This window comes from Chenopodium album, chromosome 10, assembly GCF_948465745.1.
Source record: "Chenopodium album chromosome 10, dcCheAlbu1.1, whole genome shotgun sequence".
In the NCBI taxonomy this organism is placed as follows: domain Eukaryota; kingdom Viridiplantae; phylum Streptophyta; class Magnoliopsida; order Caryophyllales; family Amaranthaceae; genus Chenopodium; species Chenopodium album.
Window position 1 is genome coordinate 59,124,254 of NC_137843.1, and position 22,950 is coordinate 59,147,203.

Below are 22,950 nucleotides of genomic sequence, written 5' to 3' on the forward strand. Positions count from 1 at the left end.
TGAATTGAAGATTATACAATCAAATTATTATTATTATTATTATTATTATTATTATTATTATTATTATTATTATTATTATTATTATTATTGACACAAATGAAATTGACGATGAAAAAAATTTAAATGTTTGGTAATTTAATTTGTCATATACATCACACCAACCTTGTATTCATGTTTGATGTCTTACATTCTTTGCTCCAATCATTGATAATTGATACGGTTGACTTTTCGTGATTTATACAATAAGTTTGACTATATTTTTTTTACAAATGTATGAATCATAAATGTTTTCATGTAAAATATTGTTCAATCAATATTTGTATACAGTACATCATACTATTATTTTTATATATATAATTTTTACAATATACAAAGTATATACTTTTATATATTGATGGTTACACTTAGAGATGGAAATATCCGCGAATCACCCACTCCACCCGTCTTATTGGACGGGTGAAAAACCCGGTTTAAACGGATGATAGGCGGGTGACAGATCGGATTCGAGTGGACAATTTTCGCCCATCACCCGACCCGTTAACTCGATCCAACACCCGAAATTTCAAAAAACACAACATTTCATGTGTTATTGTTAATTTAAGTTTGGATTTGAAGGCTTTGAGTTTTATTGGAATTTAGATGTTTATGAATTCAAAAATCATTCAATAATTCAATAGGTTGATGTTTTGATGAGACGATGACGCTTAAGATGCACTAAATGTTGTGTAATTTTTTAATTTCAAATGCTCATATTGTACACCCGATTATCATCCGAACCATCCATTTAACCCGTGGGCCGGGTGATGGATGAATGGATTCAGGTGGATGTGTTTAGCGGGTGGTGGATGGATCGGGTGGGTGGGTGGATAGATGTGGGTGATGATCTGCCCACCCTGAACCCGATCCATTTCCATCTTTAGTTACACTAGTGCACTGATTATAATGATCAAGTCAAAATTATATCAATTATTCTGAATTGGAAAGATTATACACTTTACTCAACTAATCTTTATTATTGATCAAAACTTTAAATTTAATTACACTTTCTGAATCAAAACTTATTTACAAGTGTTTTTGTCATGTTATTTATAACCTTTGATAGTAAACTTATTTACAAGTGTTTTTTTAGGTGAACTAAACACACATTAAATTAACTTATCAAATTAATGTTAATGAAACTTATTCATCATGCAATAAGTTGGGTATATTAGGAGTTAGGACCTAAACAAATATCTAACCACATTGCTAACTTGTGTCAAAAAAAAAAAAAAAAAAAAAAAAAAAAAAAAAAAAAACACATTGCTAACTAGCTTTACTAAACCACCTACATCTATCTCTCAATCTAGGGGCTTTTCTATGAACTAAACAACAAAAAGAAACTATACTTTAAACAGATTTATGTGTATAAGAGTTTAAAGGATTAGAGTTTTGATATGAAGTATAATTCAAAATTAAAATTAAATATAAAAAAGTAATTAATCAAAAAATTTGGCAAGTTGGGCTGTTTGGAGGGTCAAATAAACGGCCTAAAAAGCGGAAATTGCGCCTACTCGTGTGGGTTGGAGCGGCAAAAAGAATGCCACATTGGCATCCCCACACTCTCTCTCCACACTTCTTTTTCTATTGTTCTTTCACTTTTTTTTTCTTTTTTCTTTTGTACAATTTTCTTTATTTATTTTCAAAGTTAGTATTCATAAAAAAAAATTAAAATAAAAAAGTCAGTAAAATCTTGAATCCACGTGCTAACACTATTACAACGACACTAGAGGGACAGAATCTCAGTAAATAAATAAAATAAAATAAATAAATACACATCCAACCTCCAAATTTTTTTAATTGACTTTTTTAAATAACATTTATAATACTCGCCAAAATTAATTTCACCTCCTCCTTCATCTGCACCTACTACAAATATTACTATAACAGTTATAGTAATAATAAATTGGGTCCATATTATTTATACATGAAATTTTCCTACCTAAATATCTAATTATACAATGTACCAATATTGTACCATATATTTATATTCGTGACTTAGAAGTGGAATTATTTTCATTCTATAGTCAATTCCTTACCTCACTTGTAAGATCCTTTAGTATCTTAGCTGCCAATCCCACGTCCTTCCCTTATTCTAACCTTTTACAATTTTTTATTTTTATAGATACCTTTGTTTGAAAATATTCAGTTTACCGAATTAAATACTTCCGCTAAATTATACTCACTCTATGTTGTGATTATAATATATACTATAGTATTATAATACGAGTTTACAAAAATTTTGCAAGTACATATCGAGTATGACTCAATTGACCTCAGTCACCTCACTCAAGTGAATAGTGATCAACGAACACTATATAGACACGAGTAGAGTAATGTTAACATCGAACTACACTCGTAATTATAATGATGGTCAATGAGAACAGGTTCATTTGAACAATCTTTTTACACCTTGATTTTTAATTTTAAGGAAATATATTACAGTTGTTTTTTTATTTCTTTTGTTTTTAGGGAAATAAATCAGAGTTAAAAGGAATAAAACAATATGGTAGAACAGCTAGGAAAATAGTTAAAAGTAGGAAACAAATTATAATCTGTATTTCCATTTTTTCTTCAACCAAAATTGAATTTACTGTATACAACTCATCATCACATAACAAAAATTAAAGGCCTAAATAATTACTCTCATATAATTAATTTTATTAATTCCTCAAAAATTCTCCGCTATATTTCTAACAGAAAATAATATTAGTACTACTACTATAAAATTAAACAAAAAAATCTAATTAATACTCGCCGCCGGTACAAAACTTGCCGATCAACAATCGGCCGGAAAAAGATTACTCTCTCCCTTTTTTTTTTTTTCTTTTGTTTTCAGTCAGATTACAAGGCTACAAGAGGATCCGCTGCAAAAATCTCATTGATATCTTGAAAATAATCGTCCACTTGTAACAAGTTAGACGATGAATAACTGTTGTTGTTATTGTTATTCATCGTACTAAAATCGAAATCATCCATAAACGAATCAACGAACACGTCTCCGAAATCGAACTGGTTATGGAACTGATTATCACAATCATCACCGATAGCAAATAGATTGTTCAACGGTTTGGAATCTTCGAAAATCATGGGTTCCGGTGACTCAAAGTTGAAGAAATCATTCAAATATGGCGTATCTAAGAAATCGCCGATATTTGATGATGATTCTCCTTGACATTCCTCCAAGTAACAGCTACTACTGCTGTTGCTGATACTCATCAAGCTGTTGCTCACACTGTTGCTTGTTTCTTGAACCGGACAAAACAACAAATCATTTTGATTTTCATTTTCATTTTTAACATTGTCCGGTTTGAACCGGGAGAGTTCTTCCCCGGTCGAACCGCCCCGGAAGTGGAGGACAGAAGTAGGTGAGCAGAGAATGTTGTGTGAAGCAGACTCATCGCCCGACTCATACCCGCCGGAAGTCGACGGCGCGTGAGTCTCAACCACCACCGGAGCCGGTGGTTCACGCGGTGGTGGAGTAGCGAAATTAGTCAGCGCATCAGGACCACGAAGCTTAATCGCAGCGTTATCGTAAACCATTGCAGCCTCCTCAGCAGTGTCATACGTTCCAAGCCATAACCGAACCCGCTTAGCCGGGTCACGAATCTCCGCAGCCCATTTTCCCCAAGGCCGTTGACGGACACCTCGAAACTTCCTGACTCCACCGGAAGTGACCAAAGCGCCACCGGGTTGGGCGGTTGGCACGGGCGTGTTTGCTGATGACTTTCTCCTGGACCCGGCCTTCTTACAAAGAGGGGCGACAATAGGTGCCGTAGTTGCTGCTACCGCTGCATTACTCAAACTCGTGGTTTGCTCGATCACTATCTCATTCGTGTACCGCCTGACACGGTGACGGCCGAATAAGTCCGACTCCTCATCGCTTGATGAGTCGGTTGCGTCGTTGTCTACAACCGATACACGGACCACTCTTGGTGGTGGTTTCGGTATCGATTTCTTTGATACTTTGATAAGGTTCTGCTTCTTCGTCACGCTGCGATGCTCGGTGTATTTCACCGGGCATAGCAACTGAGAATAATCCATCTTTTTCAAGGGTGGATTGGTTCAAACAATATGAATTACTTCTGCTCTTCGCATTAAGAAGAACAAATTGTCAACAAAGACGAAAGTTGGTGGAAATTAAACTACAGTGAGAAAGGAAGATTCAATGTAAATGGGAAAGTTCAATTTTTTGGGAATTTATTTAATTTTGTGAAAATGTAATGTGAAGAGAGGAGAGAGAAAATGAGTGAAGAGAGAGAAAGTAGGGGTTGTGAAGAGGAGCAATAAAAGGAGGAGGTAAACAAGTGACGCTTGAGTTGGGTTTTATATAGGATACCATCAGCCGAAATTGGAAAACGGTAAAATGTAAATTAAATTAAAAAATAATTATTGTAAATTTTTTTGGGTTTGTATAATTGGGTCAGAGAGGGGGGCAAAAATATCAGGTTACGATTGGAGTATCACGCGGTTATTGATTTAACTTTATAGACTGGCTTTAAGACATTAATGAATCAAGTACAGTCAATCAATACCATTTGAATAACAATTCATTAATTTGGTAACGTATCGGTCTTTATAGATACTAGTTTTGTGCCTGTGCGATACTCGGGTTGTTTATTGAAACTTAAGATAAATTTATAATCTATATGTCAAAATTAGTTACAAAATGTTCGATTTAATACATTAAAAAAAAAAAATTAAAATTAGCAAAAAATAAATTAAATAAAATCAATGTTCAAAGCACGTTGGGTTGACCCGAAGTCAAAACTTTGGGCAAGGGTTGAACATTTCTTGATTCGTAACCTGAAATGACCCAATCCGAGATGACACATGACCCGACCCCAATTGACAAGTCTACATAGTAATAAAATTCTACTTCTACTTCTTATTAGATTGTGAAGTATATTATTTTATCATAAAATTTTATCCAAATAGAATTCTAAGCTAAGTTTTTATCTTATGAAAAGCTAACTTTTTTATCTTATGAAATATATTTAAATCTATCCGACGTGGCACGACACTTGGCAAAAAGTTGAAACGCCAAGTGTCGTTGTCCCGTGACCTCGCTAAAAGTTTAGCTTTATATATCAGTTATATGATTTGTACCTCTGAAATATTGGTATCTTATCGAAAATAAAACTCTAAACTAACAATTTTATCCTAAAATTCTATCCAAATAGAATTCTAAACTAATTTTTTATCTTATGAAATCTATTTAAATCTATCCAACGTGGCGCGACACTTGGCGGAAAATTGGAACGCCAAGTGTCGTTGCCTCGTGACCTGGCTAAAAGTTTAGATTTATATATTAGTTATATGATTGACAAAAAATCATGATTGTGTTTCCATATACATAAAATTGGATATTTTTTATGTTGTGAATTCATAAGACTATTGAATAATATGCAATGTTAATTACTATTGTACAAAAATTTTAAATTTAATTTTATCGCAACAATATTGGAACTTTAGGAGTCTAATCACAATTTTAAAGTTGACCCTTTTTTAGCGTTATAAAATCATTAAATGTTTTACTTTGTACATAAAAAAAAAACTTACTAGAATGTTTCATGTTTTATTTATCACACTTACCAATACATACGAGTAACTTTTACAGTCTAATATCCTTTGTTTTCAATCATTCAAATTTAAACAACCTAGATATTGTCAATAAGTTATGTATTGATAAGTGTAATTAAAAAAACAAAATAAAATAAAATAAAATAAAATAAAATAAACTTCATATTACTGTTTTTATTATGTACAAATCGCAAAAGATGGTTAAACTAGAGGATGCGAATGTTGTAAATGGTCAAATAAAAAGATCGATTAAAGCACGTGATTACACTTATTCTTGATCATAATTCATAAAGTTATTTTATTTTTTTCAGGAAAAAAATATTGGATCCTTTTTTGTTTGCCATATTCTATCTTATATTAAAATTAAATTATTTTGTTGAAGTTAAATTATTTCTATATATTATTTATTAAATTTGATTTAATAAAGTTACGAGTACTCCATAATTTTATAGATTAAATTCATATTTGCTAAATCAAGTTATATTTTTTTTTTTCCTGATTTGTTTTTAAGATTAAGAGAACATGGCCTCACTTTAAAAAAAAAAAAATTAAATAAATAAATAAAAGTATATAATCATCACTAACTTTTATATGTGCTAATCATGCAGTGTGGCCAGCCACCATGGGGTTAATCAGTTAGTGTTGTAGGGGTTACTCAGTTACGGTTATAACCTTAATTACCTAGTTAGTAATATAGGGGTTAATCTATCAATGTTGTAGAGGTTATTATATTTGCTATTTATGGGTTATTTAAGTAAAATAAGGGGTTATTCTGTCATTTTTTTTACAAACGGTCATATGGGCTGGTCAATTGCACTGAAAACGCGCTGTTAAATCATTGATATCTTTTAAGTTTATTAAATACTCCGTATAGTATTATTATACTATTGGTATAAGATGATTTACTTTATTTTAATTATCATTAATCTTGTTTATATATCTAATCAGAAGTGTGTTGTGTGCGGGTGGCCATATTATGTGGCCGGTATTGTAAAAGAAAAAATACAACGTTGATCGAGTAACCTTTATAATTGACCAAGTAATCTTTATAACATTGACTGAACAATCCTTATAACACTAACGATACACTTTTATGATGGCTGGCCACATCAGTGTTAATCCAAATGATGTTAAAAAAAATACTTTTAAAGTTTGTCCATCTATAATATGGTATATATAGTATTTTCTTTTAAAATTATTTAAGTACCAGTATTTGATTTTTTAAATTTTTTTTTTTTTTTACACGAGTAAGTAATTACATATTCTTAAACTTGTAGCGCAAAATCTGCTCATGGAAATATGATCTTCGTACCAAAAAAATATAACAAACATTTAAATTGACCAACCAAATGAAACAAAATAATAAATACTCGTAAATAAGTAAAAATTAAACCAGTGCATTTTTGGCTGGCGAACCGTTAACAAGAGCAACAAATAAAAATGATAAATATAATAAAAAAAAATAAAAAAAAATAAAAAAAATTACTCGTACTTTTTACAGCTAGAAGTAACGTGGCGGGCAACCTAGAATTTACCGCCATTTATAATTCGGTTAAAATGTACGGCCTTTCATCATTTCTTGTTTTCCACTACAACGTATCACCTTCATGCGTGTATTCCACACTCTTTGACCAACGGTTGTTACACTTCCAATTGTTACGAGTAGCGCGTGAGAAATACATTTTTCGAAGATGGGACCTGTTCATTTCAAATTAACTATAGTATTCGTAAGGGCCGTTTTTGACATTTTAGAGGACGAGGCAAGTGCAAGTTGATGAAGATGTGTGTGAGTGTCTCATGTGTATGGACATGGGGTGGTGTTCCGAACGAGATACCTACAATTTTTGGACCAAATGATAAGTGATTCCAAACATCAATGTTCTATTTTTTTTCTTGTGTTTGTGTAATTGTGTATTGTGTGTGTTTTTTAATGGTTAGTACAAATGATGATGATGATCAACAAAAATTTTCCTTATTACTTGGGGCTCAAGGCTTTTTGTACAAGTACTCATGCTTGTCTTGGAGTTGGAGAGGATAATAGTATTTCATATGGATATATATAATATATTATTATATAAATTTTTCTTCATAAATTGCTATATATATATATATATATATATATATTATTTTTTTTTTTCTTTTTTGGGAAATATAGTGAAATTAGCATATATGGGGTGGATTAAAGGGATCGCTTAAAGTATATGCTGGTTAGAGGAAGGAGTGTTGCTACTTCTACTTGACTACTTATAGTTGTGTAAACACGTGAATCACCTAAGAAAAACACTAATTTGTTTTGTGATCCAACACTAGTCTATTTTTTTTATTGAAAATTAAAGGGCATGAAAATGAGTCATGCGTCTCAGGTCTCAACTGCATTCTTAATAATCAGCTCGAGGTAGGATACGTGAATCATGTGTTAGCCTTAGGATTGTGCACAAATCTGACACCCGATGACTTGACGATCAGACTTAAACCAATTGGATATGACGGTTGAATGAACAATTTTGATCAAAATTGCAACTCATTTATCATGTTAACTCCAGTTGTAGTCTAGTTGAATTTGGACCAATTTTACTTACATCTACAAATAAAAGTTAAGAGTAAAAAATAAATAAAATCGGTCAATATGACCATATATTTCATATCATAATTTAGTCGTACTTATTTTCCCACATGTCTCCAAACCAAGCATAATTTACCAACCACTAAAAAGTCTACAAATATTCAACTTAACATGATAATCAATGGAAAAGTATGAATATCAATGCAATTTTCTAAATCCTTAGTATTTGACCACTTGGATTCACCACAAAAAATTGAAAGAATTAGTTGTATAAAAAGTTGGAGTAATAAAGAAGACAAAAAAAAACACCAGAGATTTTGTCTAACATTTCTTCTTCACGTACTGGGTACACCAGCTGTGGGTCTTAGCAGTATCTTGATTATTAAGCTTTTTTTGGATTAATATTATGCAAACATTCTTTCAACCAGGATCTTTTATATCTTTCTTAAACTCAATCAAAATAAATTACACAATTTAGTAGTTTTGTACGTTTCTTATAATCCACGACTCCTCTCACGTGATATTCTAATTATTTTTTATGTTTAAATTCATTTTTCCTAAATTATTATTCTATGATTTTAATTAATTCGTTTAACATTGAATGTTTTAATTAATTTGCGCTTAATTTTGTTGATTAATTTTATTAATTGACCATTTGATGCAAAGTTAAGGCAGTAATTGAACAGACCTTTTTATAAAACAGGACAAAGTAAAACGTTTGACACTTAATTTGCAGAAAGAGGCTGCTTTTTAAGTAATGATTCCAAGGGACTCTAAAAATATAATTGATTTTCTTAAAAAGACCTCTTTTAATTCATATTACCTGCATAAAGTTTAATTTAAGAGTATGTAGAATAAAGGGTTTTTATTAGATTTATGTTGTAAATATCAATCAATTCATATTAAAATCAAGCTTTAATAATAAGATGAAAAGTTAAAGTTGAATTGATCCGTGTATCTAAACATATTTTTTGAACTCCAAATGAATTAATCATAAAAATTCTATAATCAGTAAATAATCACCAATTAACATTGTGTAAATGCCAATGCAACTTAATTAGTAAGAATACATGATTAGAGGATGTAAGCTTGCATTTGATCATTTCTAAAATTTTATATGTATTTTTATTTTGTGAAAATAAAAGAAATAGCTAACAAAACATGATATCTTTTTTTGATAATAACAAAATATGATATCAAGTTTAGCAAACAATACTGCAACCAATAAAGTTCGTAAACATCCATTATATTATACGGAATATATTCATATTAGTGTATATGGGACAATGTTGCTTTATGAATAATCGATACAATCCTAATAGGAGTAAGATAAAATAAACTATGTAGTAATTAAACTACTACTTTTGCATTGTTAAACTATACGAAAAAGATAAATTTGGGGTTGTTTAGCAGTTAGCGGTTGGCTGTTAGATGTTGGTTTGTTTGCTTGGCTTGTTTGACTAGCTGGAAGTATTAGTTGTATGGTTTAGCTTTTTAAGTTATTGTTTAAGCTGACTGTTTACAAAAGTGTTTGGTAAAATTATTAATGGTTGTTAGCTGTTTATTAGTGATAAAGTGGGCCAACAAGCCAAAAGAAAAAGCTACTCTTATTAGCTTTTGGCGGAAAAGCTAGCTTAAAAGCCAACAAAAAAGCCAACTACCAAACATATTTTTTGACTGTTTGACAAAACTAAAAAGTCAAAAATTAGGCAAAAAGCCAATTGCCAAACACCCCAAAAAGATAAACTATACGAGTATTTCTTTTGTGGAATACCATGAATCTTGAGATTTGATTAACGATTCCATCCCCTCCTTTAAACACCCCCAAAAGAAAACGTAGTGCATTGATATGAAAAAGAGAATCAATAAAGAAAAATTATAAAAATAATAAGAAGAAAGAAGAGAAGATACTATACCATATACAAAGTAATTAAGGGCCACGCCAACTATATATTAGTCTCACGCATGCACGTAAACACATACGAAGAATGAAAAAAGCAAAAGGGGTGGGGAAGAAGAGGGTTCAAAAGAATTTATGACCAGGGATTTAACTATTAAAGTATGAGCCCTAAATCATTATGCATGGTGTGCTGTGGTACCTATTTTTTCCACACGGACTATTTTGCCTCCCTATGCTTATAACGTACTCCTTTCGTTCTTTATTATTATTTTTTAAGGTAAGATAATGATGAACTTTACTAAATCAACACCTTTTATAAGTTAAGCCAGCTCAACTCCGCACATCAATGCCGCTTGAGAGTAGACAAGGGAGGTAAGGAAATCCCCCTACCTTCAAGCAATTGTAAGTTATCATAGCTCAAACTTGTGATCTCAAAGTCACAAAGTGAGTTTCTCACCAAGTTCACCAAGTTTTACTTGACCTCTTTTCGATCCTTATTGGTTGTTCACTTTTTTGTTTTAAATTGTTGTTAAAACTATTCACTCAATAATTTTTGTTATTCCAGTTCTATGATCTCTTAATTTCTTACCTCATTTGTTGGACTTGCTTAATTTTACACACTTTTACAATATTACTACCACATTAATACATTATTATTTGATCTCTCTTATTCAAAAACAAAAATTGATACAATTTCATATTTTCTCTCCTCATTTCTTTTGAATGTTTATTTATGTACAATGATTGTAAATAAAAGAATATCATTTAATACAACATATGTAGAAAACTACTCCCTCCATCCCCAAAACTTAGACCCTTTTGGGTTGATTTCGCGGTTATTAAGAAATTTAAATAAAAAGAAATAAAAACATATTAGAAAGATAAATTTACATGGAGTTTGTAAAAAAGTAGAGAGATAAAGTATTAAAAATACATGAAAAAACAAAATTTTATATGGAAAAACTAATTTTGCACAAATATTGTTGTAAATTGGTGGGTATTTTAATGTAAATGGATCGATTATTTTGGGACTAAAATTAGGCCAAAAGGGTCGAAGTTTTGAGAATAGAGGGAGTAGAAAAAATACAAAGGAATAAAAATCCAAGGAAGATAGAGGTTTTCCCTTGCCTAAAACGTTCGACCTAATTAAAAAATATTGTACCTATAATATTAAAAATTAAAATTAGAAATAAAATAAAATGGGTACAACTAGACGCCTAGATCCTATGTGTGTTTGATGTGGAGATAAGCGAACGTATCTAAAATAAAATGTATGTATCCAATAACAAAGACAAAAAAGGTTTAGCTCCCTTGAACACTGGGCCCCACTTTGAGCCAAGTGAACCTCTAATATGACAAACTTTGATTTCATACTCTTGCGTTTTAAATTTACACCATAACATCCACCAAATCTTGGACGTTGGAACCTAACTACATAATTGCATCAAGATCTTAGGTTCGAATCCCTTCGGAAGCGCCTCCTTATGAAGAAATTGACGTATTTCCAATTATTTGGTGTTGAAATTCATTGTAGGCTCGCCTGTGAAAATCTCATATTGAAGAAGAATGAGATATATTCCCATTTTATAAGGTAGAAAACTTACTCATATTATCATCAATTGTTTTTAGTATAGATTCTTCTTGGGCCTTATTTGTGAATTAAGCTCTCCTTCTCCTTGTTCGAGTTACCCAATTCCATTTTCTATTATCTCAAAATTTAACACTTGATAGGTCTTTAATAGAAAAATTTATACGGACTATTTCATTTGACTTGGTTTATTATTTAATTGAGTATTGTAAAATATTAAGATATTTTTGTCATAGTACTCACTTTTTATATGGTCTTACCAAGGCACCATTAAATTCTCTAAATTTTTACTTCTTTAGCAAGGTTGTTTATTTCACATATCATGCATCAATACTTATAGCGTTATAGTACGTATGAGTACATGCAACTCTATAAGCCGCCAATAAGTACGTGTACTTATTAGTACAATTGTTGAATTAGTACTCCGTATTACATACCTTAAATAAATAAATAAAAAATAAAATAAAGAGACATGTCTAATTAAGCTTAAGAGACCTTCTCTAATTTCATCTCCAAGTCGGAGGAGAGGTCTCTTTGATAAAGTGATCACCTCATTTTAGGCAATATGATCTACGACTTAATTAAGCTTGACCTAGCTACTTAAATGGAGAGCACCTTTCAACCTTAGCTTAAAGTTTGAGGTTTAATTAATATCCATTAGAAGGGGGGTGTCATTTTATCCTTTCCATCGTCTCTATGGCTTTATCTAGCTCACTAACTTGAATTGTTGGATTGACATATTAGTGAGTTCGACCTCTTTACCTTTATATAAACGGTTCTTATCACTTTCCTTATCTTTATAAGATGAATCAACCAAATAGTCCTATTCTAATATATCTCTATACATTTGTTTATAGATAAGGATTTCCAAAAATGTGCAAAAGTTGGCACATATTGCGCCAAACCCCAAAATTAAGCGTCATGGCATTGATTCGATAGAGAATCATAATCTCCCATCAAAATGAAAAGATAACAAACATGAAATCGTAAGCATAGATTAGAATATGCTTCGAATTTAGCAAAAACCGGCTAATCATACTCATCATGTTTCTCCGTTAATTTATATGGATGCATATGGCATTATACTAGAATGAATAGCCACATTTTTGGGTGCATGGAATTTTGAGGCGTTATGGGGGTACAATTTAATTGGTGTGCTTATATTTGATATTGAAATGAGAATCAAATGTATGTTCTAAATTTGATTTATCTTTAGTTTATTCCCATTGGATGGAAGGGCATTGATTCATTTGGCAATGAAGAAAGGGATTTTAGGTGGGGATCTAATCTCATCCTATCCAAAAAAAAAGAAAAAAAAAAAGAAAAGAAAAAAGAATGCAAATATTATATTTTTCACCATTTGTCCATCCTTTTCTTTTTAATTTTATCAGGGTAAAAATTACGAGAATTAAATTAGATCTTACTATTGAGGTTCAATGTTCATGTGGAACAAAAACAATGAAGAAACATATAAATTAAGATGGCAAAAAAGCAAGTTACACGAGGATTTTAGAACTTGTTTGGCATTGTTTTTTGTTTTCGGTTTTCTTTTTTTGAAAATAAAAAACCAAAAACAGAAAATAAGAAAAAGGTGTTTTCACTTTTCTGTTGTCAGTTTTCAAATTTACAATGACTTTAATAAGTTTGTCTAATTTTTATTTTATTATATGACATATATCATATGAGTTTGAAATCCAAAAAACTAAAAAACAAAAAGCCACAGCGATGCGAAACGAACCCTTAATTGTCTGGTTAAGTCGATATAACCTAGCTAATCCACAAACGGGTCAGGGATTACGTTTGGAGAAAAAGATAAAATCATTTTCTTTAATGGAGAAACATTAGGAAATATACAAGGTGCTAGTCTTTAGTATTCTTGTTCAAAACAATGCCTATTTAGAAAACATATAAATCCTAAACATTTCCTTTAGAAAACCTTAAGTACTCCCAAAGATAGACCTAAATTAAATTTAACCCAAAATCATAGTCATCAAAATTTGAAAGAGAAATATGATCAAATCGGTAAAGTGACCAACAAGGTCTTAAATAAGTCCAGATGAATAAGGGCTAAAATCTAAATATGTTAAACAACATCAATCTAAAATTTTATAGAACTGACATAATTATAAATCATAACACATTGGAATTTTTTATTATTTTTTAATTATTTACTCTTAAATAACCAAGTTTAAATAGATTGCTAATAAATAACTTAAACCATCAAATTAAATTCCATTAGAATATTACCACTACTGACCTACTTAAAGCAAGGTACAAATATATGTAGTTTACTGATATCAAAGCAAAGCAGCAAAGAAAAATTATGAAAACAAAAGAACAATATTTTCAATGAATCTTCATCTTGAGAAACCCATAAAATACAGATGAATATTTATAACATACTGTAGTGAAGACTTTTGGACCTACGGAAAATAGTTCAAAAAATTACTGAATATAATTAAGAAATTTCTTACTCTTAATCAGTAATTCAAGAATTAATCCCTATGTTTCCTCGATCAATAATCCCAAAGAAAAACAAATTAAGCAAACAAATACTAGCATTAACGAACAAGATCTATTATGAAAAGATGGACCCCTTTTATTTAACCGTTTAAATTGGGACAGCTGCATTTTTTAGCTCGGATTTTATTGTGGAGTATAAAATTTTACCCTTCCCAAGTATAATGGCATCAAAATGTAACTGAGATCACAAGATGCCCACGTTTTAACAGTAAAAAAACTTACTTATTTTAGTAACAATTTCCATAATATTCTAATTTTAGTAACTTTTTTTTACTATTGTGAGATTTGTGACCCCTTTGTTTATTTGAGTATTAGTTTCATTTTATTTTGGCAATCTATAATTATGTGTCAAACGTCTCTAACAAGCAATCAAGAGATGTTTTGTGATGACCCTTTACTTGATGTGCTTCTTATTATCCTTGTATTTCCTCTTCATCTCTTTCGTGAAAATATAAACGATAAATACATGATGTTATGATCAAACATCCTTAAGATATAACATTGTTCATCTCCACCAAAACTATTTGAAATTACGTGTAAATAAATAAAAATGATGACAAATTGAAGTGCACTCTATATATAAATTAAACCATTAAATTTGAAATGATAAAAGAAAATTAAGTCATTAAAGGGTCACGTGACCCTCACGTGACATGGTCAACGTCGGGAAATAAAAGTCAAATGTGTCATTCCGGAAGAAGGTAGTCAATTACAACATTTTATACTTTATAAGGTAGTTAATTACAACATTTTATTTTTAGGGTAGTTTTTAGCAAAATCTGGAGTTTAAAAAGTAGTTTTCCACAAAAAAATCCATAAATAAATTAACATTAATTTTTCATATATATATGTAGATCATCCCATTGTCATTCCTTCGTTACACAAGTATATACGGATCATGCAGACTACATATCATATGGACTGATCAATCTTGTTGGATCTCTTGCTCTTGTTCACTAAACTTTAACTTCATTTCTGCTGACACAACCCAAACTCAGCTCATTCCTTAGGCAATACATAGCGGTAGACTTTGCCAATTGGATTGTATTACCTCATTTCTTCTATTTATATTGTTGTTACACTAACTTTGGACATGTTCTAATTTACTAAACTGAGTTGAACTGAATTGATTGGAGGTGAACTGAACTGAATTGAATATTTTATAAAAGACGAATTTTAGAAACTGAACTGAACTGATTTGAGCTGAATTAAACTGAACTGAAAATAAGCTGAAAACAACAGACCCTTAGTCAAGGTCAAGGTCATTATGAAACAAAGGAAACATGTGATATGTGATTGATATTTTACCACAATGTTATAATTAACTCCTTTTTTTATAGGTTCAAATGATAAACCAATATATCAAGAGAGTGGCTACTAGTTAATTGTGGTAAATATAGAAACTTATCTCTCAAGTTTTTTTTTTTGAAGACATATCTCTCAAGTTAATTGAACATAATGGACATGTATAGTAGTAATGTGATAAGAAGCTAATTAATTGAGCAAATTCCCACGCTCAACCGATGAAAGATAAGTTAATTTAAGTAAATCGAGTGAACATAAACTGTAGAAGATCACATGCACAGTCTCATAAGTCATAACACTTTATTATTTTTGCAGTCAAATATTCATACTCTATTTCTTTTGACCAATAAAGTAAGTTTCAGAACTTTGCTATTTGTGGCTTTCCCACCTTTTTTTTTTTACTTAATTTTATTTATCATCACACTTTGAAATTCCTTTGTCATAGATTTTTAGAAGGGGAAAAGAAGATTTTTCTTCTTCTTTTTCTAATTAATTAATTAGTTTAAGAAAACTATTCCATGAAAAATTCTACTGTATTTTTTTGTATTCAATTTTATTAGTTCATGGTGATATTTGTTATTAAAGGTGAAAAGGATATCAAGATAATTTAGTAGAAGAATTTTTTTGTCATTTTATTGAAAGTTCTGTCAAGAAAAAAATAATAATAATAATAATAATAATGCAATCAGATCAATAACATTTTAGAAAAGTAGGTACTAAAAATGTGGAATTCCTTTATAAATAAGAATCTTAGTAAAAATGCAATGTCTCCTTAATCTCCTCATATTTTTTAATTGACAAATTGTAGTAAAACAACTAGCCATTTCTTACATGGAAAAATTACCATTAAATTGATGCAGAATTTAAAAGTTGACAAAATTGCAAATTTTTTTATTTTTTTTTTATTTTTTTTATTTTTGTAAAAAAAAAAATAATGGCTTCGCCCAGGCTCGAACTGGGGACCTTCAGTGTGTTAGACTGACGTGATAACCAACTACACCACGAAACCATTTGTGCACATTAATTGTGTAGATTAAATTAAATTGAACAAATGGTAATTTGGAATTTTCTTGGAACAAAAATGCAATGGCTTCGCCCAGGTTCGAACTGGGGACCTTCAGTGTGTTAGACTGACGTGATAACCAACTACACCACGAAACCTGATTGATTTTTATTGCCATGAAAAATTAGTACGTATATTTTTATCTAGTTAGGAATTGGACAAATTAAAGTAGACAATATGCTAACAATTGGAAATTTAGGGGTGAGCAAAATTCCGAGTACCCGGTATTGGAATTGGAACCGGTAAGGAATCGGCGGGTACGGAATCGGAATTGGATCTGGTGGTTCCAATTCCGGGTAATAAATTGGTATAAACCACCTTTTTTGACCAACTTTTTTTGAAAAAATCACCTTTTTTGGTTTTTTTTTTACTAAACCACCTTTTAAGTACCTAAGTTTTTTATTGCACCACCCTATTTCAAATTTTGATAAAAAAAATTAACTAAAATGTTAAAGGGGCCCACAACCTGTGCTTTTCCCTCCTTAAATCATTTATTTTTTCCCTTCTAAAAACATTCGACCCTTCCCTCTATATAAATGCATGACTAAATTGAGTAAAGGTCTAAAAAAACCAAACGTAATTTTGCTACATAAATTAAATTGTAGTCTTTGTTCATTCTCAAACCCTAAACTGAGGTAATTGAAGTGGATGGTTGAGATGGAAGGGAAGGTTTTGTTGTGGCTGTTGATTTGGAAGTGGATAATTGAGATGCAATCCGTTATATTTGAAATAGGGATGGTACAATAAAAAACTTAGGTACTTAAAAGGTGGCTTAATAAAAAAAACAATAAAAGGTGGTTTTTTCAAAAAAGTTGGACAAAAAAGGAGATTTATACCAATTTTACCATAATTTAATTGTCACTCTTTACAAGTTATTCCACATTATGGAGTAGTAGAAATAATAAAAAAGAAATCCCTTATTTTTTGATCGCAAGAAATATATCTACATACTCGTATCAAAATGGAGAAGTTAAATGGCTTCGCCCAGGTTCGAACTGGGGACCTTCAGTGTGTTAGACTGACGTGATAACCAACTACACCACGAAACCTTGTTGTTTATACGGAGCACTGTAATTTATTTATTATTAAACAATTTCACAGTTTGATCCGCATATATCCGTTGAGATCAAAATGTTTCTTTTTCATGCACATTAAAAAAACTCCTATATTCCTACTCATTGATGACACACAACGAAAATTTGTGCTATATTCGAAATAATAGGAATTAGGAATTCCATTTAATCATGATTTTAGTTGAAGTGATGCACATTTAACTCAGTTACTCACTAAGCTGTATAAGCTAATCAACTTCATTTCCATTCATTTTTTTTATTTTAAAAATCTTAATATAGGAATTCCATTTAATGTAAAATTATCGTAAAAATCATTTGGGTAGCTCCTTGCAGATAATATTATTAGACAAAAACTGCTATATGAAAAAAAAACACAGCTTTTCTGTTTTTGGTCAGCACAATTGATTGACATTTTATGAATAACTAAGCTACAGAGTATATAAATGTTCATCGCCTCATTAAATTGGTCTTTTAATTAAAAAAATAAATATAACCAATTAAGCAAGCAACCAATACAATTTTTATAAACTATACGTTATATATGTACATGTGTACAACATTAATATAACATTTTCTAATAAGTACTTCGTATATGTAATAAGTGATAACCGAGCTAATAAAATTAACAATCCTACTAAGGTTTTTATTCACAAATTAGTGACAGCGAGTAATTAATAATTCTAGCTACAAAATCATTTGGAATTAAAAAAAGAAAATATTCCTTATTTTTTTTGGAGCCATTGTCTTATTTGGCAAAGAAACATAGTTCACAATGCTATTACCAATTTAATCAAAATTTAATAAAGATTAGAAGTACTTGATCTAGAAATATAGGTTAGTCAAAGCATTAGAGTTTAGCTCATTAGCATAAAAAAGGCTATTAAAATAGCCAACCATTCATTAATTAAGGAAGCTAGGGGTCAAACTCTAAAGGCTAGATACACATCATTCAAACTAGCTTATAATATATACTTGTAAGTGTGACAATTTTTTTTATTTTTATCATTGTCTTATATACTATACTATGCTACATACATTGCTAATTAGCAATTAATAGTTAGAAAAAAGCCAGAGAAATACAAACAAAATAAATGTACTCCTACTTGGCTACTTGTTGGTAGTATTATATGCAAAAAAAAAAATATTTCCTACTATATAAAATGTAGAAAACAGTTAAAAATGAAGGCTAAAGAATTTTGTCCTGTGACTGAAAGACATAGTTGTAAAACCGGCTTTAAGAGTAAATGACAAATAACAAAAACCGGTTTGCAGTGAACCGGTGACAGGCGTCGTTTACGGTTACAGTCAACTCATCTCCTCGGCACGTGTACTTGTCCATGTGGGGGTGACTCGGCCACACTTTGGCAATATGCAACTTTTATTATGCACAACTAGGTCCATAGACAAACACTAAAATTAAAGGTTATTGGTTTTGGCCTAATGGTTAAGACTGAAAGTTTTTGTGCAGTAGGTCGTAAGTACAATATTTGTGATTTATATTTTTCTTGTGATTTTTTTTTTTTTTTGGGGGGGGGGGGTGAATTACAATTTCTATATATATAAAAAAATAGTAAGATTAAATATTGCTAAAACAAATTAAAAGTGATACAATATCGATTTTTCTTCAACTTTGTTGAAAGATAAGAATGGATTGGGGCGATCCAAGACATGATGCGGCTTATCAATAAAAAGGTAAAGGCTACACATACAATTTTAATTTGTCATGTTTTTATTGGTTAGAAACTTAGAATTATAGGTCTAGGTTTTAATAAATTCAATTTATATTTAACTCCTAATTTTCTCCCATCTTTTGATGATGTGTCAGAATTCTAATGATATTGTATATTTGTATGTAGGGACAACAATGTGTATTAGCTCTCAAAAAGAAAAATGAAGAAAAATGATATGAACACAAAAATGACGTGACACAATATTTTGCATGCTGGATTGTGGCCATATTATTGTTGAATTAAAAAAAATGGCAGGATAAGGCACAACATTATTCACCTTAACAAAGAAAGACAAAACAAGTCAAATTTGCCTTAGACAAGTAATTACGACATATGAAAAGGCATGATTGTTGATATTCCACATGACATGAGCTAATGGTTTGAACCTAACCAACCCCAATGTATCGTGTATGTGGGCTTGACACAAGATATGACACGACTCAAGAGTCAAGAGGCTCAAGACCATCTATCTATGTTCTTGTTAAGTGCTCGAGTGAAGCCAACATGTAACTATGTAAGTTATCCTACGTGGAAGGAGAAGATTAGCCACAACTTGTAATCCTCCAACGTGAGCTTATTGTGTAGATGTGTACCCCCACCATTCCTTAGTGGTCCTCCCGTCTTATTTGATGTTCATGTGATCAAAGTTAGAATACAATGATCGATCATCGATCTTCAATTTGATGACTATACAAAATAGTAACAAAAATCATTGCTATTGTAATCATATAGAATGTTAAACTAATATATACAGTATTAGTGATCAAAAGTATATAATGTATACATGGCGTAAAATACAAAGACAAAGAAACTAAAAAAACAAAGAGAGTAAAGCCAATCCAATCAAAGATTTAATTTGTGCTGTTTGATATTGTTTACGGTAATTAAAAAACAAAGTAGCTGCAACGGTGAGATAGCAATTGTTAAATTGGAATTAGCAAAAATGGTGGGAAGTGTTTTGGCTTTATATAAGTTGTAATGTTATTGTTAATCAAATCAAGCTCATATTTGGCGGGGTTTTAAGCTTTGGAAACAGTTATAGTAGCAACTGCCTAAAATCAGGGGTCTTGGTCTACCACTTTTAATATTTAGATTTGACTATATTTTCTCCTAATTTCAATTCGTTTCTAAATTTCACCAACTCCTCCAATTAACGTTAGATTTGTAGTAATTACACCAACTATCTTATACTCGTTGTAAATTTGTAATACTACTCCGTAAAAAGGATAAAGTTAGTAGGGAATTATAGTTCCAATAAAAGTGTAATAGAGATCAAAAAGAATAATGGTATTGGACTATCTCATAAGTAAGAAAATTTAACTTTTCATTTCGAGAAAACAAGTGTAATAATCAATTTCAAAGGTTAACTCCAAAATTAAAGTCATTTACATATCACAATGTTAAGTGTTTATAACGATGAGAAGGAAATCTTGGCAATTTGGAGGCATTAATAAGTCCTTCACAATCAATGTTAAACTCCTAAATTTCTAATTATATTACGTATTCTATTTTAAAGTCCTAACTATATTAGGGTCTGTTCACATTTACTGAACTGAGCTGAACTGAATATTTTATGAGGAACTGATTGGAGTTGAATTGAACTGAACGAAATCAAGCTGAAGTAAGGGCTTGTTCACATTTACTTAATTTCAGTTCAGTTCAGTTCAGCTCCAATCAGTTCAGTTCAGTTCAGTTCCAATCAGTTCAGTTCAGTTCAGCTCTTAATTTCCCTATCACATAAAATATTCATTTCAGCTCAATTCAGTTCAGTTTAGTTCAGTTCAGTTCCAATCAGTTCAGTTCAGTTCAGTTCAGCTTCAATCAGTTCAGTTCAGTTCAGTTCAGCTCAGTTCAGTAAATATGAACAGGCCCTAAATAGGCCCTTACTATATTTTAAAGTCCTTATTTCACAATCAATGCTAATCTTTTATCACTAATTATTGTCTAATCATCATAACACTAATTTTATTTTTTGAACGGGAAACTCCTAAGTCCTAGTTAACTCTTAAAGGTTATAAATATTATCCCCCTCAAATAATGTACCAAAATTGAGTAAATAATAAAAACGAGTAGTATGAAACAAATCATTAATTAACATAGGAGGAAAGTTTATTATTAGGACCCTAATCAACAATTCATAGTTAGATCATATCCTATGTACTAAATGCAATTAATCTAAAGATTATAAGCCATCACTATAACTCTAAGAAATAAAATTAATCTGGTCGTTATTAGTCAAAATTATTGATGCAAGCTGAAAGATCTATCCTTTTTTGGGTGATAGTTTAATGCTTTGTAAATTTCATCAAAATAATTAACCTTATAATCTTTTGACAACATACATACTAAAACATTGATGGAATTAATTTGAATCAGATTTTTTTTCGAGTTTCATAGATCATATACATTACTCGTATATACTTTCTAAGCTCAATTACTCATAGATCAAACTCATTTCTAAGGTATAATTTAAATCAGCTAGTAATGTACGAAGTGTAACAATATTCTTGAATGAAGTATCCGACTAAGTGTTACTTGTATAAAACATTTAAACCTAAGATTATAGTGTATGTACCTTCCAAAAAAAAAAGGATATTAAACAATAAACACTTTGTTTGTGTTTCAAATTTCTTTTAATTAACTAATGCAAATCAAATTTTTGGTAGGAAACAAAAAAGAAAAAAATTGGTATGTGTTTCACAAAGCAAATGTTCGGCCACCTTATTAACGTCAACATTTCCCGGCTTTAAATTAACAACTCAATTTGCTATGTCCAATCTTTAGGTATACACATATTTTTGTTTAATTATCTAATTAATTATCGATTAAATATTCAAACCTACTTATTAATCTACTCTATTTTAAAGTCCTTATTCCATTCGCCGCGAACGAATCACAAAACTAACATGAAAACCACTAGACTATGAATCTATGATGATTAGACAATAATTAGTGATAAAAGATTAGCTCTAACTACATGATTAACAATAAATTAAGGGAATAATATTACTGATTTGAAGTCCAACTCAGCATAATTAGTACGACCAAATTACACAATTCGCCACATAAATAAATAACATACATGCACGTACATGCACCCAAAAGGCCAGAAATATTTGGTGGATATCAACTAGTAAGTGACCTTTTAACGTATAAATATAACACATTGTCTTCAATAAGAGACAAATTAGAACTCCAAATTACTATTATTAATTATAATTATGTATTAAACTTTAGATTAATTCACTATCTTAATTTAGTGATTTAGTTGATGGATAGTTTTAATGGTAACCTGAATTTCTGGAAGACCATACTCTTCTCCACTCGTGGACACGACCTATTGCCGGGTAATTATAATTTTAACATAAACTTTAGAGTTTGAATTATATTTAATTACGGTTAAATAATAGCAGTAGATAGACGACGTGCAATAATATAATTAATAATGTGTATAATTAAAGTATTTATATTTAAATATATAATAATACAATGTTACATGATATATACCTTGTACTACGTATAAGACATGGGTCGTCATTGCTGTACTTAATTAAGATAATAATTGAAAGTACTTACTGAGATACTA

At 30.4% G+C, this 22,950-nt stretch overlaps 1 protein-coding gene and 3 non-coding genes across 4 annotated transcripts; all 4 read right to left on the bottom strand.

Moving 5' to 3' along the window:
- Nucleotides 1-2,676: 2,676 nt before the first annotated feature.
- Nucleotides 2,677-4,314, bottom strand: LOC145564357 (ethylene-responsive transcription factor CRF4-like). Its single transcript, XM_081624679.1, has one exon. The coding sequence runs from the start codon at nucleotides 4,078-4,080 to the stop codon at nucleotides 2,881-2,883; it is 1,200 nt and encodes a 399-aa protein (XP_081480805.1). The 5' UTR covers nucleotides 4,081-4,314; the 3' UTR covers nucleotides 2,677-2,880.
- Nucleotides 4,315-16,433: 12,119 nt separating this feature from the next.
- TRNAV-AAC (transfer RNA valine (anticodon AAC)) lies at nucleotides 16,434-16,507 on the bottom strand. Its single transcript has one exon. It is a non-coding gene; the product is annotated as a tRNA-Val (tRNA).
- Nucleotides 16,508-16,585: 78 nt separating this feature from the next.
- On the bottom strand, nucleotides 16,586-16,659 carry TRNAV-AAC (transfer RNA valine (anticodon AAC)). The gene has a single exon. It is a non-coding gene; the product is annotated as a tRNA-Val (tRNA).
- Nucleotides 16,660-17,536: 877 nt separating this feature from the next.
- TRNAV-AAC (transfer RNA valine (anticodon AAC)) lies at nucleotides 17,537-17,610 on the bottom strand. Its single transcript has one exon. It is a non-coding gene; the product is annotated as a tRNA-Val (tRNA).
- Between the last annotated feature and the right edge of the window lie 5,340 nt (nucleotides 17,611-22,950).